This window comes from Lepidochelys kempii, chromosome 14 (genome assembly GCF_965140285.1).
Source record: "Lepidochelys kempii isolate rLepKem1 chromosome 14, rLepKem1.hap1, whole genome shotgun sequence".
NCBI classification, from domain to species: Eukaryota; Metazoa; Chordata; order Testudines; family Cheloniidae; genus Lepidochelys; species Lepidochelys kempii.
This window is the reverse complement of record NC_136393.1, coordinates 20,076,487-20,098,060: the sequence shown is the minus strand read 5'-3', so window position 1 is coordinate 20,098,060 and position 21,574 is coordinate 20,076,487. Positions and strand designations below refer to the sequence as shown.

The 21,574-nt window shown below is 38.8% G+C and overlaps 1 protein-coding gene across 5 annotated transcripts in view; it reads left to right on the top strand.

The window, feature by feature from the left end:
• The window catches only part of QTGAL (queuosine-tRNA galactosyltransferase), a 296,108-nt gene that overhangs the window by 87,568 nt on the left and 186,966 nt on the right, over positions 1-21,574 (top strand). For all 5 annotated transcript variants that reach the window (XM_073311998.1, XM_073311995.2, XM_073311993.2 and 2 more), the window contains one exon: positions 2,117-2,212. In XM_073311998.1, coding sequence (XP_073168099.1) covers positions 2,117-2,212 — 96 coding nt within the window. The remainder of the gene's footprint in view (positions 1-2,116; positions 2,213-21,574) is intronic.

The following is a 21,574-nucleotide window of genomic DNA, read 5'->3' as shown; positions in this document are numbered from 1 at the left end:
TACACAGATTAGTAAACTGAGAGGGCTGTCTCTCTACTTCTCCAACCCACTTGATTTTGTCAGGTTCTCCCACTGTTTTTATTTGAACAAGGATTTCTAAAGCAAACAATTAAATGATCACATAAAATTCCATGGGATACACATTAATGCATGTGCAGATAAAAACTAAAAAGTTCCTGTAAAATTCTGCCCTCTACCTGTGCACTCAAATCAAAAATTTTCTTGATTTCAAAGTGTTCTGCATACTTAACAAACTCTTCGAATGCAGTAGAGCTACATAGTGGGAATCAGAGAAGAGAATCTTGTTCTAATGCTATGGGAATATTATACTTGCTTGAATGCACAGTTATAATTTATTAAAATACAGTATCTAGATTTTTTACTATATTGATGTTTTGTCTTGTTAAATTCAGAGAGAATAGTTCTTCATTTGATATAAACCACTCTATATTACAGTATATAGGCAGGGCTAATAGCACAACCTTTTATTAAGGTTGCCCAATACTCTCCATTATAAGACTCTCTTTTCAGTTGCTTATAACTTTGTAAGACTGTAACTGTTTGGGCTGAAATTTTACATACCAGATGCTTGCATCTGGCAGAGTTTTCTTTGAAAAATTTCAGCCAAAATTATTAAGACACTTACAAGAATGAGGCTAGGGAAAACTACATTGTTTTGCCCAATTTAAAAAAAATTCTGGTGACTTTTTCTTTGAAAAGCTCAAGTACCCCCATGCATTGGAGCAGGAAACTGAAATGTAGCAGGGGGATGACCTTTGTGGAAGAGCTATGTCTTTTGCCATCCCTGTGAAAATCCACCTCTATTTGGTCAAGGTATAAGTAGGGCCCTGCCAAATTGACAGGTCATAGGATTTTGGTCAATTTCACATTCATAGGATTTTAAAAATAGTAAATTTCATGATTTCAGCTATTTAAATCTGCAATTTCATGGTGTTGTAATTTTAGAGGTCCTGACCCATAAAGGAGTTGGGGTGGGGGTTGCAAGGTTATTGTAGGGGTGGTTGCAGTACTGCTATCCTTATCTGCGCTGCTGCTGGTGGTGGTTCTGCTGCCTTCAGAGCTGGGCAGCTGGAGAGCGATGGCTGCTGGCCAGGAGCCCAGTTCTGAAGTCAGAGCCGCCGCCGCAAGCAGCAGCACAGAAGCTATGGTATGGTATTGCCACCCTTACTTCTGCACTGCTACTGGTGAAGCACTGCCTTCAGAGCTGGATGCCCAGCTAATAGCCACCACTCTCCAGCCGCCCAGATCTGAAGACAGCACAAAAGTAATGGTGACAATATTGCGACCCCCCGTCCCCCCCAAAATAACCTTGTGACACCCCCCCCCCCCCGCAGCTCTCTTTTGGTCAGGACCCCCAATTTGAGAAATGCTGGTCTCCCCTGTGAAATCTGTATAGTATAGGGTAAAAGCACACAGAAGTCCAGATTTCACAGGGAGAGATCAGATTTCATGGTCCGTGACACCTTTTTTCATGGCTGTGAATTTGGTAGGCCTACTTATCAGTCTTTGAAAAATCACAGTGTCCATATGCTCAGTAAAGAAATCTTAGATTTTAACAGTTATATTCCCAAAAGGTTCTGTCCATATGGTGCGGGGCTTTCCTTGCAATTGCAGTTTTGGGCTGCTGCAGGCCATGCTTGGTCTGGGCACCTGGACTGGGAACATGGACACTGCCTGTCCTGTGCTCTCCATGATGTCCTCCCTTCCTGTCGCCCGCCAAGCTCAGGCAGCCTGGAGGAAGAAGCTGTGTGGGTCAAATGCAGAGGGGACAAGAGCCGGACATGGGCGGGTGAAGAATAGATTGGGACAGGTAGCCTGGGAAGGAGAGGGGGTGGAAGCTGGAACTGAGACTGAGAAAAATAGTATGTGTTAATGTAAATTAAAGACTGTATCATAATGCATACACACATGGGGGATGAATTTAGGTTGCAAGGTAACTGTAATTTTGGCATTTCCTAACTTCTGAGTGCCTGACCTTGCAACCTTAATAATGTGTAATGGAGGGATTTTTGTGTGTAATTATTTAACTTCAGATGCTTTTACTGATGCTTGAATGTCTAAGGTTTGACAGTTTGTGATTTTTATTTTGTTTTAGATTATAGGTTGCCAAGTCAGGAGAGAGCCATTGGATTCTACTGAACGATATACTCGTTGGATCAATAATCTGGCACCTGGACAACTTCTTACACAGGTATTCTTGTTTCAGTTGTGATTCAATCTGTGATGCTAACGCAATAGACAGAAAGGCTTGTTTAGTTGTGTTTTCCCATTCACTAATGATACTTGGTGCTGATCAGAGTTGTCCTTTGAGAAACTAAAGGCAAAAATACTTTTAAAAACCCCAACAGATATTTGACTGAATAGAAATTATAGAAATATATTATTAAATCTTTTGTTTTAATATACCCATTAAAAGTATAATAATAGTGCCTGTAATTAGAAAAAATGCCTTTGGAGTGTATGGTTATTGCATAGTGATGACCTTACTCTTGAGAAGGTTGAAGCTATTTCACTTTTTCTTTTAGCATACATATTTAAATAAGAGAAAAAAATCCTCTATCCTAAGGAGATTTTAGTTGTAACATTACACCCTGATAATATAAATAATGTGTGTGTATATATATATGTATGTATATATTTAGTTAACTTTTGCTGGTGATATTTTTAAAATAGTATTTTTTGAAGGCTTAAACACAGGTTGCATTATCCTTGTTTTTAAGTACGACGCATCTTGTGCAACTAAAGACAGCAGACTAGGCTTTAAAAGAGATTGTTTCATTAGGCGGGTGGCCAACACTGAACTAAAAGTGTCTTTGGCAAAAACAAGTTAAACTGTGGAAGAAATCAGTCCAGTTTGTAGAAGAATGTGTGTGCTAAGTATTATAAGACGTCTAATGGGTGGTTAGTGAAAGATTGTCCTAGCGTGCATTAAAAAGCACATATTTTGGGCTTGGTTTTTGTGGTGTTATAGCAGGAAGACATTTGTTTTTAATTTTACTAGGTTTAAGTGGCTCAAGAGATGAATACACCCTTGTTTGTTAGATTTCATAGTGTAAACTCAATTGCATTCCCCACTGCCATAACCCTAAAGACAGACATACAGCCTCTGGAGTGGTAAGCATAACACAGAGAGGAATCCATAGAGCTCCTTTAAGATCTGCAGTGGAAACCGTTGAAATGCACAATAACAGATAATCATAGGTTTGAAATATGAAACAGAGTATTTTGTTCTAAAGGACAATAATTTTATTATAAAGAACTACAAAGTAAAGTGCCAATGGTGTCATACATCAGCGTGTCTGAAAAAAAGTTGCATGGGGATTGCTCAACTCTGTTTTGGAAAGGATGTGGTTATAGGGGTCATTCATACATGTTTGGTGGTCCTGCCCTGCAATAATAAAACGTTAGTCTCAGATTGTTAATCAAGTAAAAATGGTAAAAGAAAAACAGTTACCAATGGAATATTTGGTGTTGACGTTAGGTTTGGCAGTAGAAGAGGCTTATGAGTTGAGAAATACCGTATGCCTCTGACAGTTCAGCCGTGGGATGCATGATCACAACACACAGTTGGAAATGATGGGGAAAAAGGCCCATGGCTTAAGGACTGATCCCACACCCATTGAAATATTTCCATTGACTTCAAATGAATTTTGGATTGAGTCCTTAATGAACTGCTAAAAAAGTTAAGCCCACTGCAACCCTAAGGGCTGTATACAGTACCATCATTTTTTTTCAAGGTCTGATGGTGCTGATAGATTCTATAACTAGATGATGATGATTGAAAATTGTGTCAAATTTCCTTTTATCTCAGGCCCTGATATCATACCATTGACATGACTGAAATTTTTGCCATTGATTTCAATTAGAGTAGAATTAGGGCCTTAACGTTTTCTCTCTTAATATTGTTTTTGCATGAGTTGAAAGTTGGAAAAAGAAATGGGAAAACCAAGCCAGCTCTTTTCTAATATTCACAGGATGATTCTGTTATTTATTATGGGATTTAGTTTGTTATGAATGCCTTGTCTGTCTTTTGTTTTTATTTTCTTTGAAAAAGTAAATAAACTTCAAGAAAATTATAGTTTCACTTCTGGGCCTTTAATAAGAGATTTGTTGAATCTCTGAGATGAGCAATCCTTCAGGAAATGCAGGAAAATTGGCTTTAATTTACAGTATATCGTTTCCAGCCATTTCCTGTACTGAGGGGCTCTTTTCATCTGTGTCTGCGCTCAGTGCTCAGCACTTTTCAGCTGTTTCTGCTACACTACTGTATTTTATAGAGATAAACTAATTGTGCCATATATTGGGAAATTAAACCACTGAACTGCAAAGTGGAGGCCCTCTAACATGCTGTCACTACCATGTAGTTGTCTGTATAGCATTCATGATTTTGAAGAAAAAAAAACCCCTTCCTCTTTTAAAGCAATTGCTTTATCTACTCCAGTGCTCCACAATGATCTGAGTCCAGTTGCAAATAGTTTGTAGATGTTTTTTTAGGAGAATCTGACCTGGGTGGTTCAGATAAGTGGTTTCTCCAGCAATGCTCATGATGAGAGAGTTGCAATTTTAATAGATTCGTTTTGTGATGGGAATTCTGAAATACGTTTCTGAGCCATGCAAACTTTGCCCATTAAAGAAATGAATGAAATAGCATTCTAAATACATATGTTTATGTTAAAAGTCTGATTTTTAAACTGATAAAAGCCAAAGAATTCAGGATGCAAGCTGAAATTCAAACTTCACCTCTCTCTTGTGCATGAGTGTCAGCTGTTTCCATTTTGTGTCATGTGAGTTAATCCCAGATTTCTGGGTGGAGTGCCCTCTCTTCTCAGTCTGGTGGAGGCATTCAGTACAAAAATGCTTTTTCATTTTAATTTTTATTTTCCCCTTTGTGATGTACTCCTGGTTCACTAAATATATCCCACAGTGCATCATTTTGTGACATTCCAAATACCATAAATGTAATTGAATCCCAATATACTTCATGGTATTTATAATGTCACAGAATATATGTTCTGGGCTACTTTCAGGGAACTGGAGAGTACCAAGAGAGCACAATCGATGGTGAAAAACACCTTTTGAAAGGTTAGTTAATATTTATTTTTTTGCTAATTGCCCCCACCGCCTCTTTAGTGGGGGTAATCATTACAGAAATCTGGGATTAATTTAGTTTTCATTTCTTTTTTTGTAGATCAGCATTTACTTCTGTTTAAAAGATATTTGTACACTATTTTTATTGTAATTTAAGGGTGGAGATGGTAATTAAGGGATTAAATAGTATACTCTGTATACTGTAGATATGCATTTTCAGACACATTATTACATGGATTATAAACATTTATAGAGGGGTTTTTTAATGTTTCCTTCTGACCCAATAGATGCCAAGTTTTTAGACTCTTATGGCCATATATGTAATTGAATCACACTAACAGCCACAGGACGAAACACATAAATTAATATTAAAGGACTTAGTTGTTTTAATATGCTGCTTTGGAAACTGGAAAAAATTGCAGATTAAAAAGAATCCTACAGGACCTCTAAATCAGATCCATTTATGAAATTTTGTTGCAGTCTGATCTGGAGATATATAAACTGAAAACTTTACTGAACCTTATAAGTCAAAACACTTATCTGAGTGGTTTTTAATGTTAGTTTAAATTATGCAAATAGTATTTTTAGTAAGTACTTTTTAAAATGTTGTTTTTGACTCTGAGCAATATAGTTTAACTCAGATCCGAGCCTGTTCAACAATTGCCCAGTTAGATCTTTGACAGAACAAGCTATAATGGCTCTATCTCTACATGGACCCTAACAGCTCAATATTGCTCCCTGAAACATAATGCATATGGCTGCTTATCTTAGAAAATTCTTTCTGAGTTGACTGGATTTAGAATCTTTTCAGAGATGACTGTTGGATTGTAACTTTTAACTGTATATTTATACCACACCTGTGGGTACAATTTAGTAGTTTTCTGATCTCTCTGGATCATCTGACAGAGGGGAAGGATATAGCACGTTGGGATTCCTTAACATGCAACTTTCTGTTCCATTAGAGCCAACTGCTGGATTCACCCAACAGATTGCTAAAGCTGCCAATCTGACTCAAGAAGCTTTTTGTGCATCCTGCTAGAGATCTTAGGGGGTTCTGAATTACTCTTGAATAAAAGTCAGAGTGTGACATATTTGTAATTGACTTTGGTATTGGGTTGAATTAAAACATGGTGCCTTTATTTATTTAAGCCATTGCATCTGTCTTAAATATGTTCTGGAGTCCAAGTAGTGGCTTTATTAATGCTGAGGAATGTTTTCAGGTATGTCTTTAGAGCAAGAATTGAAGCAAATGAGCTAAAAGCTTGAAAGAAAAGATATAGCCATTCACAATGGTGTTGCTCATCATTGCTAGTAAAGACTGAAGTGGGGCTGAGAAAGAGACTTTCTGATTGTAGATTAACAATGGTACTGTTGTTGAAAATTAGACCCTTATGGACTTTCTCAGGAGAAGGTATACGTGAAGCAGAAAAGCCAGATTTTTTTTTTTGAAACATTCAGCATTTGCTTTAAGACAACTATTATGTTTGGTCAGCTAAGGTTTTGTTTGTTTTTATTTTGTTCCCCTCTGCCCTCTCCATTCTCTGATGTGTCCAAAAACTAAGTTTATAGTGAAGTCCTATGAGTTTTGGCCTGGGCAAATGCAGCTGAAGTTACAAGCTGTATGGTTAGAATGCATTGCATTAAACTGTCTGGGCCTAACTAAACATGTACAATAAAAGAAAATTATTTAGCAGCTTCATTTTTCTTCTCGCCTGCAGAGCAGCATGAAAAAAGGCGCACAGGATTGTCAGTGGTTTTATATTTACTTCAGAAACTATACGTCCAAGGGGCTCTTAGGAGTCCTAGGGAGTGCAGAGCACCTAATGAGAAGTACTTACCCACATCTGTGGACTGAAAGCATAATTGGAGCTTCTTAATGAAGCACTGTATAAAGGCATCTCTGGGTTAAATATTCTTGAACTTCTAGAAAGAGATCTGCAATAGCTCAAAATTATTTAAATTTTCACTTATTATTTCAACATTTTTGTTTGGACCTAAAGATGTTCTACAGAAAAAATATGGATATTGCAAAATCTTTTGACTTTGTATCGTTTCTTCATTTATTGTTGAAAAGAAATCAAGTCAGTTTCAGACCTGGTACAAGCATTTGCAGATCCATTAACTTCAATTAGCTATCAGTTCTTATACCAGCTTTGAATTTGATTCATAATTTAATACTTAAATGTTTATAATAGAAACTTTGCAATATACTATGAAAATAACTCAAAATACTCCCTTTGGATTGGCTCCTTGTTCCAAAAGGTTCTTGGTAGCTGTGACATATTGGTGTGATGCATGATGTGAAGTTTCAAAGAATTATGAAATGAACCTGATCAACACTGAAATGCTTGGAGTCTATGGATCAGTTTATACCAGCTGAGTCTCTGCTCTGGTATCTTCAGATGTTAATCTTACACAGTATAGAACCAAATAGGTTTACATTTTGTAGGTGTTTGGTTTTTTTTTCCAAAATATCTTGGTGAATCTTTGAGAGCTGTGTTCTGGGGCAGTAGATGCTAAAAGTAAGGAGAAACAGACCAATTGTAAACTTTTCAAAAGTATCTACATCCCATTTGCCTAAATGATGTGGGTGCTTAGCCTCAGTCTCATTGAAAGACAGTGGGACTTGGGAGCTTAAGTGCCTAAGTTCTTTTAGGAAATGGAATTTAAGCTCCTAATTCACTTACGTGCTTTTGAAAATGTAACTATAAATGTTTCAAAAACCTCAACAAGCTAAACTACTCTGAACACCACCTTCTAATTGGCTGAGATCTAGGAATGCATTACACCTCGGACATTTTGTGAACTGAACTAAATAACTTACAGCTTTTGAAACGTTAAATGTTACTGAGTGTTCATTTATGGTTGTTTGATCTTTTATAGTTAGCTTGTTGATATGTTACCTTACAAATAGGGCTGTCAAGTGATTAAAAAAAATTAATCGCGATTAATTGCACTGTTAAACAATAATAGAATAACATTTATTTAAATATTTTTGGATGTTTTCTACATTTTCAAATATACTGATTTCAATTACAACACAGAATACAAAGTGTACAGTGCTCACTTTACATTTATTTTTGATTACAAGTATTTGCACTGTAAAAAAACAAAATAAATAGTATTTTACAATTCACCTAATACAAGTACTGTAATGCAATCTCTTTATCTTGAAAGTTGAACTTACAAATGTAGAATTATGTAACAAAAAAAAACGCATTAAAAAATAAAACAATATAAAGTAGTAGAGCCTGCAAGTCCACTCAGGCCTACTTCTTGTTCAGCCAATCGCAAAGACAAACAAGTTTGTTTACATTTACAAGAGATAATGCTGCCCTCTTCTTATTTACAATGTCACCAGAAAGTGAGAACAGGTATTTGCATGGCACTTTTGTAGCTGGCATTGCAAGGTATTTACATGCCAGACATACGAAACATTTGTATGCCCCTTCATGCTTCAGCTACCATTCCAGAGGACTTATAGGCTCTGAAGTTTTATATTGTTTTGTTTTTTAGTGCAGTTATATAACAAAAAAAAATACATTTGTAAATTGTGCTTTCATGACAAGATTGCATTACAGTACTTGAATGAAGTGAATTGAAAAATACTGTTTCTTTTATCATTTTAGTGCAAATATTTGTAATAAAATAATATACACTTGATTTCAATTACAACACAGACTACAATATATATGAAAATGTAGAAAAACATTCAAAATATTTAATAAATTTCAATTGATATTCTATTATTTAACAATGCGATTAAAACTGAGATTAATCGCGATGAATTTTTTGAGTTAATCGCATGAGTTAACTGCGATTAACTGACAGGTCTACATACAAATGAACAGACTTTAGTCTTATTTTTGGGCTCTTATCCCATTGCCTCTGTAGCTTGAGGAGACTGATTTTGCCTAACAGATAAGGAATGACTTAAAAATAAGTTTGTCTTCAAATGGTAGCTGGAATAATAAAGTGATCTTAACATTTTTATCTTCAAAAGATAAACTACTGTAAATCCAAAAGTTGCCAAATAATCAGATGCTGTTTGGTTTTCAGTCAGTTCTTTTATGAGAGCCCAGAACAGATACACCCTAAACTTCCTGTAATTTTCTTTCTTCATGAGTTTGAAAGTCAAAATGCTGATTCCACAGATAACAGAAACATCCTCGCACTTAATTTTAATGAAAAATGCTAGCTTCAGCCATGAGTTCACTATTTTTAATTTTATTGAAGCTCTCTATTTTAATTTGACTAAGAGGAAAAATACTTCATTCTACCTCTTGCAACTAAGCACAGTATAGTGCATATTCTCACATTGAATAATATGCATGAATTCTTAAAATAATTTGCTTTTAAGAAAAATTTCAGCCAAAAAATTGGTCTAGTTTCAAAGCTTTTTTTTTTTTCCCCCAAGGCTTCTGCATTTCAGGAGCCCAGACACTTAAGAATTGTTTAGTGATGGTTTACTCCTTAGTGGAAGATAACTCATTTGCCATGTTTGTTTAGTCTACATTTCAGCTTCTGTTGGGTAAAAATCAGTGGACCAGATTTTCAAAAGAGCTCAGTACCTGGTACTTCCTGTATTTTTCATTGGAGCCACTGAGCACAGTTGAAAAACTGTTCTGGTGATTTTATCAGCTCCTGCTATGTTGCTGCACAGTGCTTTCAGCAAAGCTCACTGTTCTAAATTAAATTAGAATCACCAAACTACTTCCTGGTGAAAACAAATTTGGTATATGGAGACCTGTGTCTCAGCTTGTATCTTCATAGCTATCTAGCTTAAACTGTGGTGCCGATCACTATAATATCTGAGAGTAGGGAGCATCACTTGCCAAATTGGACAGTAGGTCAAAAAAGCAGGGACACCTGAAGTTATGTTGAGTTAATTTGTAGCAAACAGTATTTTAGTTTCATACACAAATCTTTAAAGAAGCGTCAATTTAGCATGTTTAATACCTGTCTTTGTCATTCTCACTGTTTTAATTGCTTGGGTAGTCAGGGTTGCTTTCTTTTAAGACACAGTTACATCAGCCTGTTCCTTTCATCAGTACTAAAAGTATGTACAGTATTAATGCAGATTTTAAAAAATGTAGGTATTTTTGCATGTGGTAAAGAAAACAAGTTCTAACCCAGTCTTAAAATTTTTGGGCACAAGAGCCTGGTCCTGTGGGGTGTTTTTTCAGCAATCCTAATTTCTTTCAATATGAATGTGATTAGTACCATGCAGGGCTTGGATCAAGATTAATAGTTAAATTTCTAAGGGGTTTGCACTGGTTAAATGCAGCTGTGAATGCTGTGTCCTTTTTCCAAGGTAGTAGATATTTGTGTGTTAAAATATGTAGATAGCATGATCTTAAACATGATTAGCATACATTTAGTTCATCTAAAGTACAGCCTGTATATGCAGATCACATTTTGAGAACAAGGATGTCAGAGAAGGTGGGGCAGGCATGTGGTTAGCAGGAGGATAGCCAAGCCATAGCCCAAACGGAAATCTGAGCAGTTGCAGTGCATGGGGTGTATAACGAGGAAGGAAATGGTCTTGCATCTGGCTGCTAGTCTAATTCTTGGTCCTTTGCCACCTCGCTGGCTATGATGTGGGTGGATTTAACCTTTACATCACTTTCAATGCCTGCCGCCTACAAAGTTAAAAAAAGGAAGTGGGGAGAGAAGTGTACAACCGGCAAGTTTCATGAACTTATTTTAAAAAATGATATGTTACCAAAACGGCTAATTTTTTGACTATGCTAAATGAAGTATCACATGTTAGTCGCTGCTGCTAGCTGCAGTTGTTTTTTGTTTTATTTTGTTAAAGATCTAGTGAAATAGAAACTCTGCAAAATGCTGAGGATTTGCTTTTTAATTGACAGATTTTAAGTGTTTAAAATAATTTCCCATGCTTTATGGCTCTAGGACCTGTTCAGCTTACTGGACTGGCCATAAAGTGTACCTGTTAACATAAAGAATGAATATTTGCAAGAGCCTATGGAAGGCTTTGTACGAGTGCAAAGTATTATTTCTTCTAGTGGTGTGTACACCCCTGTTTGCCCACAGGATTTTCTTTACTCTTCATTATTCATTAACCACCTAAAGGCCTTAAAATGTGATGTTACAATATTAAAATTTATAGTAGTGGTCATTTTCAGGATGGAATGGTTGTTAGGTTTCTTAGACCAGTAAAACAAATAAAACAAAAAAGGAATCGAAGTGAGCTGTAGCTCACGAAAGCTTATGCTCAAATAAATTGGTTAGTCTCTAAGGTGCCACAAGTACTCCTTTTCTTTTTGCAAATACAGACGAACACGGCTGTTACTCTGAAACCAGTGTTTGAGTACTGATTAATATTAAAATTTTTACTTCAAGTTTGTTCTCTGTGACTTGGGCCTGATATATTCTTAAAAGCTTTCCTAGTATAACTATTTGAGTTAGGGATGTGATTTTTTTATAACATGTATGAGTAGAAAAAGTGTTTTTAGGAAATGAAATTTGAAAACAAATAGCAAATGCAATCAGTACAGTCTCCATTGTGTTATTTATTTTGATATTAAATTCCATTCATATTTTATTGGTTCCAAAATATCAATTTTTAGTGTGTCATAAAGTTTTGCATTGAAAATGCATAAATGCGTTGTAGAAGATGTTGGAAAGATGAGGAAGTTGGAGGTTATGGTAGCCGAGCAGGGGACAGCTGGCGCTTTTGGGACACAAGAAGCTGTGGGAATGGGTTTCTCAGTTATAACAAGAAAAGGAGTACTAGTGGCACCTTAGAGATTAGCTGATTTATTTGAGCATAAGCTTTCGTGAGCTACAGCTCACTTCATCGGATGCTGTAGCTCACGAAAGCTTATGATCAAATAAATTGGTTAGTCTCTAAGGTGCCACAAGTCCTCCTTTTCTTTTTGTGAATACAGACTAACACGGCTGCTACTCTGAAACCTGTCAGTTATAACAAGGCCCCTTTGCATGACTCAGCCAGCTATACCCAGCTGGCCTCTTTACATTGCCAGAGTGGTATAACTGAGACACAGGGTACATCTACACTTGGAGCTGGGATTGTGATTCACAGCTTGATGAGACATACTTGTGTTAGCTCTCATTGAGCTAGCATGCTAAAATAGATTCTAGCCGTGGCAGCACTATGGAGGGAGGAGCTAGCCATTCCCAGTGCGAGCTTCTGGTCTTGGATGGGCATGCACTCGAGGCAGCTAGTCTCTCCTGCCACTCTCGCTGCCATGGCTATGTTCTATTTATAGTGTGCTAGCTCAATGAGAGCTAGTGTTAGTGTGTCATCTCGAGCTGGGAATTGCACTCCCAGCTCAAACTGTAGCTATAGCCAATGGCCCATCAGTTTTAAAACAATGAATGCTAATATTGTGGAACACAATTTTTCTGCAACTTTACAAAGAAGGGCTATGATGCTGAGATTTGAGCACCCATATAATGGGCATTCCATATAGAACTTCCACCCCATTCCTTTTTGTCATGTTTTGTCTCCATTTCTGAAAGCCTGGAGATATTTGTTAATTATAAACTCTTTGGGACAGTTTCTTGTCTTTTTTTGTGTACTGTGCAACACCAGATAGATTGTTGACACTTAAAATTAATGAGGTGGGTCCAAGCTGCTTTTTGTTTTGCGCCACCTGTTATTGGCATTGGTGAGTACCACTACTAGTGGACATTTAACATTTCAAGGTGTCTCCATGCAATGAGGAAATGTGGCATCAATCCTTTTATCTTTTACTTGAGTAATTAACTAAGGGACTGTTTTCATGGGATACTCTGTCTACAGTGACAGTTGAGCTGTAGTATTTGGTCAAAAATGAAGGTGCATCAGGAATGGCCCATGGGACTAGAAAATCAGTTGTTGGTCAGCCAGAACTATGCACCACAAATCTAACTCAGGAATCTAGCTACTGAGTTTGCTAGATCTGCAGATTCAATGCTGATTCCTTTTCCATGAAAGAGTTTCCAACACCCTGAATCCCAGAGACTCAAGGATGACAAAATAGAAACCTTTCTGAACCTTCAGCTGGAGGGAGGCAGAGGGGCTGGAATTTTCAAAGGGGCCTAAGGGAGTTAAGTGCCTAGCTGCCATTGAAAGCCAGTGAGAGTTGAGCACTTAATTCCCTTAGGTCCCTTTGGAAATCTCAACTACGGTTCAGAAGATATACTCAACTTGGTGTTTTGCAGAACTCAATCTATGACTCTCTTCAAGCAGGGACTAATTTTCTTTGCAGAAATGTGGCCTGGCTTTGTTCATCAGCTTGGATACTAAGCAACAACAATCCAGTTGCAAGGGAGATTCAGAAGATGTGATAAATGTTTACTGAGCAGAGGTGTTGCATGCTTGGTGAAATGATTAGAGGATTCATGTTTATGTCAGAATTAGAAATATTGAAAGGTGAAGCACTGAAATCTAGGTCCTAGTTCCCTATCTCAGTTCCCAACCTGTACTCTGGCTCAGAATAGGATATTTATGTTATTTCCCAAAGGAATTGCTTTGTTTTTTTTAAACACCAGTTAGGTGCAACTCTGAGTTAATGACTGGAAAATTTGCATCACATCCACTGCTACTTTTTCACACCTTCACTCACCAGATGAACAGTGAGAAACGTCTTGGTTAAACCTACTTGCTCACAGCTTAATCGAAATTTACTTTAAAAAGTAAAACATGCCAAACCACAAAACTGAACTCTTTCATCTGCAGGAGACTCTTCTGCCTAACCATCTGTATGATTATTATGCTTTTTTTTTTTTTTTTTGCATTTTATTTATTTATTTTTCAACAGTTTGGCCTCAGGTTTTGTACTGTGTGTTCTCCTTTGTGGTGTTGGATCATTGTCAGTGTATTCCACAGTGGTCTTTTATGCCATTTGTTAGGATTAATACAACAGTTATCAGATTTCACTCCCCTCTTTCCTTTTAGGTTTCACCTCTGTTCCCTCACAGGATTGTGTGTCTGTGATGGGATCCCCAGCATGCAACTTGGACTGTGGGATTTCTGAGCCTTCCAAACCCATCAGCCTGAGTTGTCTTTCACACTGTGATGCTACTGTCAAGTTACAAACCTCTGACAGGCACTGTACTTACTCAGCCATTCACAGGCAAGGATACATGCAACTGAGTTACATGAATGATCTCCTAGCCACTCATGAACCATCCCATAGAGGGGCTCCAGCCAGTTCCCCCCAGCTCCAGCCCTACACCTCAGAACTGTGCCATCTTACGCTGCTCAACGCTTCCTTGGACAGTGTAAGTTCATTAATTAGTTTGCCATTCCTTCAGAGTGGAATGGACATACACTAGCCTTTGTAATCTGAGCTGAGATTTCCCAAGCAGTTCAACCAAAACCACACTGTTTTAGGTAAAATATAAAACAGATTTATTAACCACAGACAGAGATTTTAGGTGATTATAAGTAGCAGGCATAGAGATTAAAGTTGGTTACCTAAAAAACAAAAATAAATTTGTAGTCTAAATTCTAATTTTGACTAAGCAAGATTTGAATCAAACAGTTTCTCACCCTAACAGGATAGTACAGTCAGCTTACAGTTCCTCAATACACAGACTGGATCCCTTTCCAGCCTGGGACTAATCTTCCCCAGTTCAAAGTCTTTGTCTTCCATTCATTCTTCTAGGTGTTGAGATGTGGGTGGGGGAAAGAAGCCAAGTGATGAGGTCATTCACTCTTTTTATACCTTCTTCCAGCTGCTAGAAAGATCCTTGCAGTGACGTGGGTTGGTCCACCCCCATGGCATAGGTGCCTTCTCTGAGGGGTAGTCTACCCTGGCAACGCTAAAGCGCTGCTGTGGTAGCTCTTTAACATGGCTTGCGTGGTCGCGGTAGAGTGCTGGGAGACAGCTCTCCCAGCGCTCTAAAAAACCCATCTCCACAAGGGGCATAGCTACCAGCGCTGGGATTTAATTCTTTCAGATTTAATTCTTTTCTCCTGAATATTTTGTATCCATGCAGCTCTCTGCCTCTATATCATGATGGTTGGGATTCTTGAGATGTCTCCTTAATATTTTGGGAGACACCAAAATCACCAGTGGTAAATTGGTCATCAGGTGCAGGTAACCAGATTGCAGAGGGCTTTCCTGCTGAGGACAAATGTCTTTCTAAAATGTGCTAGGAGCAAAAGTCATTCTGGTGTACTAAAGGTGGGTTTTGATTCCCTTTATATAGAATGCACTCAGGCTAAAAGATTAATATCTGTGCTATTTCAGTCTTCCATTGATAATGGGCTTATTAGGGCAAATATTTTCCTGGAACTGTGCTCTGAATTCTGGTCCAAAGCCAGGGAGGAGCAACGGCTAACTGCAAGAGAATTAGCTGCTGGAATATCCTGGGAAATTCTTAAATTTAAACAACTAAATTTTTAATCAAAAAAGATGGTGAAGAGAGAAATAACAGTGAGGCTAGTTAATTTCCTAGGCTTTATGGTTAAACAGAGGTTGATAACTGTCTACTATGCAGCAAATACAAAAGATAATATTCCACCTCTGCTGTGGTTAGGGCTGGGTGAGGAAAACCCCCTCAGCCAAGTTTCATACCGCTTTATGTTCCAGTCTTGGAAAAATTCCAAACAAAATTTTCTCTGACATTACCACTCCCAGTCTTGATCTGTTCTTTGATTCATTTTCTCTCTGTTTTCTAGTGCTATTGCTGTGCAGAGCTGCTAACACAAACCCCACATCTAGATAGCCAGTCAGTGCCACTGTGCATCTCAGCTGTCCTATATTTTCCCTTCTCTCTCTTTCTGCTTGTCTCTCTCTTTCTCTTATTATAGTATTAGATAGCATCCTCTAACTCGTTTACCTCTGTAATTGGCACTATGTCACCTGCTGGAATACAGTGTCCAAGTGTGGTGTATACAATTCAAGAAGGATGCTGAAAAAATGGAGAGGGTTCAGAGAAGAGCTACAAGTTGATGGAAGATTGGGAAACATGCCTTACGGTAAGAAACTCCAGGAACTCCTTAACTTAATAAAGAGAGGGTTAAAGTATGACTTGATCACAGTCTATAATTACCTAAATGAGGAACAGAAATTTGATTGCACTTCAATCTATAAAGGTATAATGAGATCCAATGGCTGGAAATTGAAGGTAGACAAATTTCATTAGGAATAAGGTTGCAAATATTTGAACAGTGAGGGTAATTAATCATTGGAACCACTCACCGAGAGTTGTGGTGGATTCTCCATCACTGGAAATTTTAAAATCAAGATTGGATGCTTTTTCTAAAAGATATGCTCCAATTGAAGCAGGAATTAATTCAAGAAAGTGCTATGGCCTGTGTTATCACAGGAAGTGAGTTTAGATGATAGTCAGCAGCTATCATAGCAGTACCTAAAAGTTAGGCAGGGAGTCACTTGGGCATGATAAAAGGCTAAGGACCTTAGTTAGAGGGAGACCCGTTAAAAGAAAGGACGCTCCAGAGGAGGGGAGCTCCCAGGGAGCCTGAAACAGGCAAAAGCCATGCTCCTAGGATGTAGAGCCTGAATTTGATGAAGCTGTAGTCCCAAGGGAGGGAGAATGAGCTAGGCAGAATCTGTGCTCCTGACGCAGGGAGCCTGAGTCCAGCAGAAGCTGAGCTCTTAGGGCAGGACTCCTGCGTTAAGCAGAACACAATCTCCTAGGGCAGAGAGCCTAAAGGAGGATCCTGGAAAGAGAGAGCTCTCTGGGGAGCCTACCATACCACAGAACCTGGAAGAAATGCTTCAGAGAAGGGGAGTCACTGTCAACAGACTGCCCGCAGGGCTTGCCTAGTATTTGGAGAAGCCCTTGAGAAACCACAGTGGACCCCAACGTCAGAGGAAATCTCTACCCAGATGGCATTAGGAGACCTGAGGTGAGAGCAACCAGACGGAGAGCCTCAATGGAGACGAATACTGAACTCAATACAGATGACCGATAGACTGAGTGACTGAGTCCCTTGGCCAGGAAGTCGAGATAGAAAGCTGTACTGTATGCCTATGTGATGTTTTCTGTTAAACATTTCCTGTTCAATAAAGCAGACCATCTAGGGAGGGTGGTATTTATTACCTGAAGCTGGTCTTGGCTTGTTTATACTCTGGTGGAGGGAACTTGGGGCAGGCTTTACCAGTTCAACCAAAAGGGGATGCTCTGGCTGGACTGCACTACAACGGGCTTTGACTCTAAATTTAAATTAGCATAGTAATGAAAGGATAGGTATGCTCCCTCTTTCTGAAGGCATACCGCAGTCATCTCGCAAAGAAACACAAAAAAGTACACAGTAAGAGGAAAGCAATAATACTTTATGCACCAGTTGACATACACCTTTTAAAAGGGGATACTGAACCTTTAAGCATTATTATCCTGTCAGCTATGAAACAGAACCAGACCCTCACAAAAGTGACTTTGTACAAGTTAACTGGGGTATAACCCACGAAAGCTGCTATTGCTGTCACCCAGTGTGCTGACAGGAAATAGTTGCTGCCTTGAGCCTTGATCTACCCACTTGAAACAGAGCTTGCTGGCTGACCACAGACAGGCCTCTGTTCCCTTTAAAATTGTGAACATCTGCTGTGCAGATCTACGAATAATTTTATGACAAAAAAAATTCTCTCCTACTGACTCCAAAGCTTTTTTACACACGTGTAATATGAGGCAGACTTTAAAAGAGATCCCGGTATGTTCACAGGTTAGGATTTACATTCTTTTAAAAACACCATAAAAATGGAATTCATGGTGGGACAAGCCGCTTTGTTGGCTGCTAGCTTTTAAAATCAGGTGGCTGGATAAATGTTGGCAGTGGCTGTAATCACCATTTTCAAACACTGTAAGTGCCGGGGGCAACTCATTTGTAGTGGGGCTCCATGGTAGTAGAAGCCACTGGCTGCAGTTCCACGGATTACTGCAATTGATCCATGCTCAGCTGAAGCAATGCTGAACTCATAAACATCTTATTCTTGAAGGGCGAGTATATAGAACTGCAGCTGGCTGGCATCTAGCACCGGGATGGTGACTCTACTTTAAGTTACAAGAAATAATAAACTGGAAAACTCACTGCCAGAGTTATCACTTGGGAGCTATACTGTTTCTCTGATTTCAAGTACGGTTGAGACACTCTAAGATTATAAAATTTAAATAATCAAATCTAATCAATTTCATTATTTACATTTGTGGTCCTCCCAGAAGAAGTGAGTCATTAGCAGAGATGTGGATGGAAATATGGGGATTCTGTTGCACTGAAATCACAAATTCATTCCATACTTAAGAGAGCTTTATGAAAGGAGGAAATGAAATACGCAGTGAGACTGCTGTCATTGGCTGAGCAAATGATACTAGAGTGGGAAAAATGAGGGAGAAGATTCAAGGAGTATGCCAAAGCACATTTATGTTAGGTCCTTAAGGTTAAGGGTGAGAAATTTAAATTTGATATGAAGGGCAAAGTGAAGTGAGTGCAGGTCTATTGTCCCACACTTAGCACAACAGCAAAAATCAGGGAATAGAGCTGTTGTCAAAGAAGGTTAATTACAAAGGGTAAATTTTTCAAACGTGCTTAAGTTGCTTATGAACTTAAGTTCCATATTCAAGAATAAGTTACTTTTGGGGATTACCCAGACCAGTAAGGGGTTCTCTCATGGTTAGCCTTATACCTTTGGGGACCTTAATGGCATGCTGCTATGGCTCAGAGTCTTGACACCAGTAGCCAGTCTACAAACATAAACCAGTCTACAAACAGTCTCACCCCTGGCTTTCACCAGCGTAGTTACTCTTTGCAGAGTGAAACCAATAGCCCTTCTGGTCCCATGTCTCCCCAAATTGGTCTAGCCCAAGTTCTGAACTACCAGATGCTCGGACATTCCCGTCCACCCTCCCACACCGATCATCACCCCCAAAGGAGTGAAATCTGTTCCCCAGTTATCAGTTCACTTTGGGAACCACATGCACCACACAGTTTGTATAACAGAGACCTGTTTGGAGTTTATTTAACAGAAAAAGGTTTATTTAACAGAAAAGCCACAGATTCAAAATGAAATGGCTAAGGGGAAGCAAACACACACAAACTATGCAGAAAATAAACAAAAATGCAACCTCAGATTTTACACTTATGTTAGAAAAGGGATTTTTATCTAATATATGGTACCTATTGCCTTTGCTCAGTTTCCCAGTGTGCCCTCTATCATAGAGTGGATCCAGTGTTTCACAGATAGCATCTCACCTAGATACTGCCCTTCAGTTTCTGGTTAGCCTTCACTTCTGGATAGCCTTTCCTTTTAATAGAGTTGGGAGGGGTTTTGTCCTTTCTTTCAGACTGTGGTGATTCATGGGGAGGGAAATTCCCTTCTTTCTTAGGCTATGTCTACACTGGCAATTGAACGATAAAACTTTTGTCTTTCAGAGGTGTTAACCCCTCCTCCCTCCCCCCAAAAACAAAAGTTTTGCTGTGACAAGTGCCAGTGTGAACAGCGTGTTGTCGGTGACAATGCAAATGCTGCTCATTGAGGGTAGAAGTTTTTTGTCAGCAGGAGAGCATACGGCTACACTGCGTGACTTTTAGCAGCACGATACTCCTCTTTAATTGGTTTGATTTAATCCATATTCAGAGCACAATGTAAAATGGGGAAAAAACATGTTTTTAAGCAATAGCTCAAACAGTGATTATTTTTTGTGAACTTAGTGCTGATTGAAGGTGATTGACATGGCCTTTTGGCCTTGTCTGTATTATCAGTTTTCTTAAAAATTCCCACTATTGCACATAACTAGTACAGCTCCACTGCTAGCAGGAAAGGTGGGGTGCTAGTGGAGGCAGCACCTCCCCACCACTACCCTCAATTGCTGCAGGCACTTCATCCGCCATGTAGTGTTGAAAGCAGAGTTAGATGGCATGGTGTTTAGAAATGTCAGTGCATTGTCTACACTTGAATTCCTACTTTGGTTTCTGCCCTTGGTAGTGCTGCATGGCTGGTGGTATAATGGTGGGAGATGTTATGATAATTACTAGTGTAGACAGAGCGTTAGAGTTTGAAGTCCTTTAACAACAAGTACAAGTAGTGATGGAGGAAGCTTCCCTCACACACCACACCCCTTCCATGGCCTTCACATGCAGAAGAGTAGAGCGGGAAAAGGTTAGTTCAGTGGAGGGGAAGGAGAGGATAATTAAGTCTTCTTGGCCTGTTCTTTGTGCTGTGACCACCAGCCAGGGTACTGATTTTTAGTGATATGCTTGGTTAACTTTGACAGTTTCCCCCCTCTGTCCCAAAAGTTTTTTGTTTCTTTTAAAAGGTCGTACCCCTAAAAGAAAAGAGTTCCTGGGTTGGGAGATATTCAGGTTCAGAAAGTATGTTCTCTAGAACTGATTGGGAATTTCCCACTGGAAAACCATTCAGATGGATAATTGACTTTCTACAAAATTTCAGTTTTGCTGGAAAATTCTGATTTTTTTTTCCATTGGAAAAACCATTTCCAGTTCTCTGGCTCCAGGCTCCTCAGCTCCAGGGCAGAAGGCAAGGCAGACCACATCGGAGTCATGGCTCCCAGTGGTTCCAGCCTCTGGGCTCCTTGGCATCCTGCCAGGTGGTTTGCCCCAGAGGCAGGGCTCCCAGAGACTGGTGGGTCTACTGGGGCTCTAGGCAACTCAGGGAGCCTTGGAAACATTTTAGAAAAGAGCTAAATGACTTGTTCAAAACAAAAAAATTGGAATTTGAGCTCTGCAGGAAATGTTGATATTTTGTTCTGAAATGGAACAGTTTCACCAATCTACCTAGATTTTTGCACCAAACCTATAACCATGGTATCTGAGACAATTAACTTCTGTCTAATAATTATATTAGGCTCTGCATCTTTACAGTTGTGCAGAATAAGGTATCATATAGGGCAGGAAACAGTACTGATAAAATCTAGTGAAATATAAAAAGATTTCTTGTTATTTTAAATAACTGGTAGGATATATAGTGCCCGTGTATGATGGTGTTGCAATAGTATGGACAGCCTCCCGGTATTCTGGTGGCATCCACCAGTTGCTAGATATATCTCTTAAATCCTACTGTGTTTGGGATTTTATGCTTTGGTTAATAAGTGTGAATCATTTTGGGAGCTATGTAATAGAACAGGGGGCAAAAAAATTACATATTCAGTGGCAGGTATAAGAACATAAGAACGGCCATACTGAGTCAGACCAAAGGCCCATCCAGCCCAATATCCTGTCTACCGACAGTGGCCAATACCAGGTGCCCCAGAGGAAGTGAACCTAACAGGTAATGATCAAGTGATCTCTCTCCTGCCATACATTTCCACCCTCTGACAAACAGAGGCTAGGGACACCATTCCTTACCCATCCTGGGTATAATATATTTGTCTCACTTCCCTCAACTCCTGAGCTTCAGGTTCTACATTCAAATGGTTTAACCTGTGAAAGATGCAGTGTAGAAGAAAGACTCATTTTGTATTAGGTTTAGGGCATTAGATAGGGGCACAAATGAACTTTCTTTTAAGT